Consider the following 6,493-nt stretch of genomic DNA (forward strand, 5'->3'; position numbering starts at 1 on the left):
ACAAACACCAAACTACGTATTGGATTTGGACATGAAAATAAACAGATTATTTTGTACTTCCCGCTAGCAGAAACCAATGCTAAGCCTCTGCCCCTTTTAACCAAACCTCAGTAAGACTGTAGGTGTGCTGAAACGGATACATACCACGATAACAAGAGAAGACATAAGATATGGAGAACCAACCGAGCTTTTCAGGGTCCCGGTGTCAGCAGGTCACTCACACACCGACACCGACACACGTATGGTAACGTATGGGGCAACCCAGTCATGCAGGTTGCCTGCCCAGTTGAGTGTGTATATAAGGTTGCCCCTGCCAAGACCGCATGACAACTTATCAAGCAGACAAGAAGGCGTGCCAGGCTATCGGTGCTTGATCAGCATTCAGCAGCCACGCATATAGTCAGTTGAGTCGAGTAGAGGCAGTTTAGCTGGAGCTTGATCGAGAGGGTCAGTCAGTCAGATAGATCATGGAGCTCGCCGGGAGTTGGAGGAAGGCGATGCCTTACGTGGCCATGGTCTTCCTCCAGTTCGGCTACGCCGGGCTCTTCCTCGTATCCGTCGCGTCGCTGCGCCAGGGCATGAGCCACTACGTCCTCGTCGTCTACCGGAACGCCATCGCCGCCGTCGCCATGGCTCCCTTCGCGCTATGGTTTGACAGGTTGATATCACGGATCCGTGAATCATCCTAGCTAGCTTCTTACTGGTTACTGGAATGCATGAATATGTCTAGACGTTTATACTATCTAACTGGCTTCGTGTAGAATGTATTTTGTTGCCCGGGCCCGCCGTTGCACCGTTAGAAAAGCTGTGGTCATGTCAAATTGGTCACTTGTTTCGTTGTACCTTTAGGAGTTCAGTTTTCGAAGTAGTTGAAAGTCATGCTCGAACTTGTGCATAGTAACCCCTTTTTTTTTTGCGAGAGGTGTATAGTAACTTGGTACTAAGTTGGTGGGGCAATTTCATTTTTGCTTGTTGAGCCACATACATGCATGCATACTCTTATGTCGTCAGATGGGACAGTTTCTAGGTTTAAGATTAGCTTATTATTTGTTTTCACGGAATTAAAGGAAACAACAATAAGTTTCCTGAAATGTAATCCACATAATTACATTATTTTGTTGTCTTCTCATATTTCTTTTAACAGATATGTTTGTCGTCATCACCTAATTCATGTTTACATTTTTTTATTACACCGGGCCTTGAAATAACGGAAATCTGTAACACGATAAAGAAAAAATCTCATGTTCATTTTATACATTATCTTTTTGTAATGTTTTGATGCAAGGATAATTTTTCATTCTATCAGCTAGTGGTAGCACTGCTCAGCATTCAGAAACAGCTCAAATAGCCCTAGCACTTCTCTTTGTCCGTCGTTCGTCAAGTTTTCCTTGACAAACCAAGTAAAGAAAGCGACTTCATGTCTACTCTTCATTTGGTGTGACAGGAAAACAAGACCCAAAATGACCCTCTCCGTGTTCTACAAGATCGTTGCCCTGGCACTACTTGAGTAATGATCCAACACTACACACTTCTTGCATAAAAGTAGCATTTTCATGATTTCATTATCTGATACATTCTTACATTTATACTTGTTAAAATCATTCAAGGCCTGTTCTTGATCAGAACTTCTTCTACATAGGAGCCCATAACACGTCGGCGAGCTTCTCTTCAGCGCTCACCAACATATTGCCTGCCGTAACATTTGTAAATGCCATCCTGATCAGGTGAAGCCCGAACCCAACTGATGATCCTATGTTTTACTTTGTTCGTGTTTAAAGAGCTTCTATTTATTAAGTAGGTAATGAAAGAAATTGGACACCAATGTAGGATGGAGAGAATAAACATAAAGGAGCGGCGGAGCCAGGCGAAGATCGCCGGCACGCTGATCACGGTCGGCGGAGCGCTGCTCATGGTACTCTTCAGCGGCCCTGTCATCAACTTCCCATGGACCAAGCACGCCGGAAGCCACGCCGTCACCAACACAGCCAGCCACAGCAGCGGTTGCTGGCTCTTGGGCATCTTCATGATCCTGTTGAGCTGCTTCTGCTGGTCCGCCTTCTTCATACTCCAGGTGACTTCACACTCTTCTTCAATTAGCTTCTGTTCCAACTGCATCCCGGCCTATTTGCGGTGAAGGAATTACTGACGATCATCGATTTGGTTTGCGATCTCCAGTCACACACGTTGAGGAGTTACCCGTCCGAGCTCTCCCTGACCACGCTGATATGCACCACGGGCGTCGTGCAGAGCGGCGTGGTTGCGCTGGTGATGGAGCGTGACACCAAGGCTTGGGCAATCGGGTTCGACATGAGGCTCTTCACGGCCGTCTACTCGGTAATTGTGACCAATTTGAAATCAGACTTACTTTTATGGATGGTTCCGATGGTTAACTCGCTGCTTAATTAATTTCATTTCAGGGCATAATGTGTTCTGGGGTTGCTTATTATGTGCAAGGGATAGTTATCCAAGAACGGGGCCCAGTGTTTATCACCGCCTTTTGCCCTCTATGCATGATCATAGTGACTGTGCTAGGCTCTTTCATTCTTTCTGAGGTGATTACATTGGGAAGGTATGTATATGCTTCACTCGCAAAACAGATATTCTCCAGCATCTGCATCAATTGATGGCTGCACGTTCACTAAAACCACAACACTTATTTGGGATCGGAGGTAGTACTTGTTATTCATCCATTCACAAATTTGTTTTCATGTAGGATCACTGGTGCAATGATTATTGTTGTTGGTCTCTATGCTCTCATTTGGGGCAAGAGCAATGATCATGTGAATCAAGTTGAACGCGATGACAATTTTGAAAAGCCCAACTCTTTTGAACTACCGTTTACTACTACCACCATTACCAAAGCAAGCAACCTTGATCACATTTGACAATCACCGTGGCTGCATGCAGCAAGGAAAGCTTGATGCAGAATCAACTTACAAAGTGATGGCTTGGGCTCATCGATCTCCCCGTGTTTCCTTGGATATATTCCCGTCTCATTAATGTACCAAGATGTAACTCTAGGATGAGATTCTCATATCCACGGAACTGTGTAATAAAGCGTATGTTTTGTTGAGTGCCTCATTGTAAGGGGTTCGTGAATGTTAGAGCATCTCTGACAGCTGCCCTAAGATTGGCACCCGAAAAGGTTTAAAACACCAAAAAGTGAGTTTTAGGGCATCCGATTTTTTCTCTCCAACAGTTGACCTAAAATAGGACACTACAATTGAAATATGACACAAATAATACAAACATGACATCAAATAAATTGTCAAGTGATGTGAGATGAGTGCTCCAAAGGCTGATTGGAATGGGTGTTATATGGCGAAATGTACAAATCCTCAATGTAACAAGTGACGCAAGGTTTTGTTGGCTATGTCACGTCTGAAAATCAATTTCGAGAAGAGCGGGGCGTTTTTCACGGACGGAGAGGTGGAAGACCGTTGGAGAGCAGCTAATTTGATGAATTGCAAGCTAGGTGAGCTGCCCATGAAATACCATGGGCCTTCCATTGGCCGACCGGAAAATCACTATAGAGGAGTTCTCTCCCATGACTCACAAGGTAGCCACCTGAGTACAGCCATGGATGGGCCCATACATTGCATCTAGATGGAGATTGGCATTGGTTAACTTCAGTCCATCTTCTATCCCAATTTTTGCCATGGGCTTCTACTTGCTTCAGGGCGGGGTCCGTGATCAGTTTGACAAAGTCTGCTCTTTTTTCTTCTCGGCCAAGAAGCACGGTAAGAAAAAGTATCACACGGTGAGCTGGCCGACAACTCCCCCAAAGAGGTGGGAGGTCTAGGGATTACTAACACTAAGACATGGACTGGTGCCTGCTTGCGAAGTGGGCTTGGAAGATCCTGAGAGGGTAGGGAGGTTTATGGCTAGGGATCTTCACGAATAAGTACATGAAGGGCAACATTTCTTCTAGGCAAGGTGCGCGACTCTCACACTTTGCGAGGTAGATTAGGAAAGTGCAACACTTGCTCCGCTTAGGAACCAGAAGCTCGTGATGAGCGGCTCGTGAGCTTTTGGCACAACCGCTGGGTGGGAGAGGAAGCTCTAAGATTCTGTTTTCAGCGCCTCTTTGGCATCGCGAGAGAGCCGGAATGTAAGGTTGCCAATGTGTGTGTGGAGAGATGGGTGCCCTGCCGGCCTTTAGATGTACCCCCCCCCCCCCCCCCCCCAATCTTGACGGAGGACAATGGGATGTGTTGGTCACCACTCTTGCTCCATTTTGTCTCTCTCAGGGGTGAGACTTGGTGATTTGGTGACCTGGAGCCATTAATAGAGTTCTCGACGGGCTCGCTGTACAAGGCTACCTTTGCGACTGATCATGATATGTGAAAGGTTAAATTTCCCTCAAGGATCAAAGTGCTCCTATGGCAAGCTACTCATAACCGTATCACTAGAGGTGACCAGATTGTCAAGCGGAACGACCCGAGCGATGGGAAATGTATTTAGTGTGGAGCCCACGAGACTTGCAACCACATCCTTTTCCGTTGTCCAATGGCTCGGTACCTTTCAAGTTTGTTCAGAGAGGCGTGTAATTGCAATTGGGCGCTGGCTGGTTTCGTTGACTTCATTCTCATCGCCTAGGGATTGTTGGGAGAGAATGTAGACTTGAGTGGTTTGGTTTTGGGGCGGCCGTGTGGGACCTTTGGATGTTCAAAACTAAGGCTTTATTTAAGCGATTTTCCTTTCATCACCAGACTGGCATTACCTATAAAATAACCTAGTTATTGCAGCTTTAGAAGACTCTCAGCTCTCGAATGAATGACGCAAGTTGATGTTTAGAGCGGGAGCTCCTACCTGCCACTCACTGCGCCAGGCAGCCGTGCGCCGCACGGGGGGAACCCCGACTGGGCCGGCCCAGATTTGTTTCTTTCTTCTGTTCCTTTTTTCCTTCTCTGTTTATTTATATTTTGTCCATTTTTTCTTTCCTTTTTCCTTCTCTTTTTCTATTTCAAGAAAACATTTTTTGAATTTGAATAATAATTTTCAAAAATCATGAATAAATTTAGAAGCGCGAACAATTTTTTAAAGCATGAGCATTCTTTAAGTCTTGAGATCAAAATTTTGAAAAGGAAAATAATTTTGAAAAAACCTGAACAAATTTAAAAGCGCGAACAAAATTTTCAAGCACGAACATTTTTTAAATTTTGAGAACAAATTTTGAAACCGAGAACAATTTAAAAAAAACGTGAACAAATTTGGAAGGGTGAACATTTTTTTAACTTGAGAACAAAATTTTAAAAAGGAGAACAATTCTGAAAAACCCCGAACAAAACTAAAAGCACAGACGAATTTTTACAGCACGAAGATATGTAGAATTTTGAGAATTTTTTTGAAACTGAGTACAATTCAAAAAAAAGTAAACTAATTTGGAAGCGCGAACATTTTTTTGAATCTTGAGAAAAAATATTTGAAAAGGAGAACAATTTTGAAAAACCGTGAACAAATGTATAAATTACAAATATTTTTTACATTTTGAGAACAAATTTTGAAAGCGAGAACCATTTAAAAAAATGAACAAATTTGGAAACGCGAACAATTTTTTAGATACACGAACATTTCTTCAATCTTGAGAACTAAATTTTGAAAAGGAGAACAATTTTGAGAAACCCCAAAACAAATTCGAAATAGCAAACAATTTTTTAAAGAATGAACAGTTTTTTTAATTGTGAGAACAATTTTTGAAACCGAAAACAATTTTATAAAAACGTGAACGAATTTGAAAGCACGAACAATTTTTTTGAATACACAATTTTTTTGGAAAACATAAACAATTTCTTAGTCTATAAACAAATTTGAAATCAGGAGCATTTTGAAAACATAGAACATTTTTTGAAATTTGTGAACTATTTTTGAAACGGGAACATTTTTTCAACTTGTGCACACTTTTTAAAACAGTAACATTTTTTGAACTTATGTAGTACACTTTTTGAAACTGGAACTTCTTTTTGAAAAATGAAGAATATTTTTTAAACTTCCGGAACATTTTAAAATCGTGAATAATTTTCGAATTGGCAAACAAAATTTCAACAAGTTTTCAATTTGTGAACAATTTTTCTTAAAAGATAAACATTTTTCATAAAACAGGAACTTTTTTATAAAAATGTTAAAAGAAGAACATTTTTTTCAAAATTGTGAACAATTCATGAAAAAAGGAAAAAAAATTGAAAAAACATGCAGTTTTTTTAATACGAGGAAGAAAATTGAAACACAAATATTTTTCAAAATATGAACACATTTTTTGAAGCACGTCAATTTAAATATAAGCTGTGAATATGAGAATATTTTTTGAAATTCAAAGCAAAAATTATAAAATGTCAAACACAAAAATAGGAAAAAGAAAAGGTAACAAAAATGAAGGACAAAATCGAAAAGCAAACAATAACATTTTTTCAAAAAGAAAGAACATATTCTGAAAAGGTCTGACATTTTTCTAAAATCCCGAATATATTTTGAAGCTAGAAATGTTTTTCATAAA

The 6,493-nt window shown here is 41.0% G+C and overlaps 1 protein-coding gene across 1 annotated transcript; it reads left to right on the plus strand.

Moving 5' to 3' along the window:
* Positions 1-328: 328 nt before the first annotated feature.
* On the plus strand, positions 329-3,157 carry LOC123412974 (WAT1-related protein At4g08290-like). Its single transcript, XM_045105923.1, has 7 exons — positions 329-658; positions 1,445-1,507; positions 1,608-1,724; positions 1,828-2,071; positions 2,176-2,334; positions 2,418-2,569; positions 2,714-3,157. Exons 1-7 carry the CDS (start codon positions 468-470, stop codon positions 2,883-2,885), a joined length of 1,098 nt encoding a protein of 365 aa, XP_044961858.1. The 5' UTR covers positions 329-467; the 3' UTR covers positions 2,886-3,157.
* The last annotated feature ends 3,336 nt before the right edge of the window (positions 3,158-6,493 follow it).

The sequence above is a fragment of the Hordeum vulgare genome, chromosome 7H (genome assembly GCF_904849725.1).
Source record: "Hordeum vulgare subsp. vulgare chromosome 7H, MorexV3_pseudomolecules_assembly, whole genome shotgun sequence".
In the NCBI taxonomy this organism is placed as follows: Eukaryota; Viridiplantae; Streptophyta; class Magnoliopsida; order Poales; family Poaceae; genus Hordeum; species Hordeum vulgare.

What these genes read in the sequence shown, in the direction of transcription:
- LOC123412974 (XM_045105923.1), top strand. Translation starts at nt 468, where the DNA reads ATGGAGCTCGCCGGGAGTTGGAGGAAGGCGATGCCTTACGTGGCCATG. An exon ending in CCGCCTTCTTCATACTCCAG is followed by an intron (nt 2,072 to 2,175) that starts GTGACTTCACAC and finishes TGCGATCTCCAG; the next exon opens with TCACACACGTTGAGGAGTTA. An exon ending in TCTTCACGGCCGTCTACTCG is followed by an intron (nt 2,335 to 2,417) that starts GTAATTGTGACC and finishes ATTTCATTTCAG; the next exon opens with GGCATAATGTGTTCTGGGGT.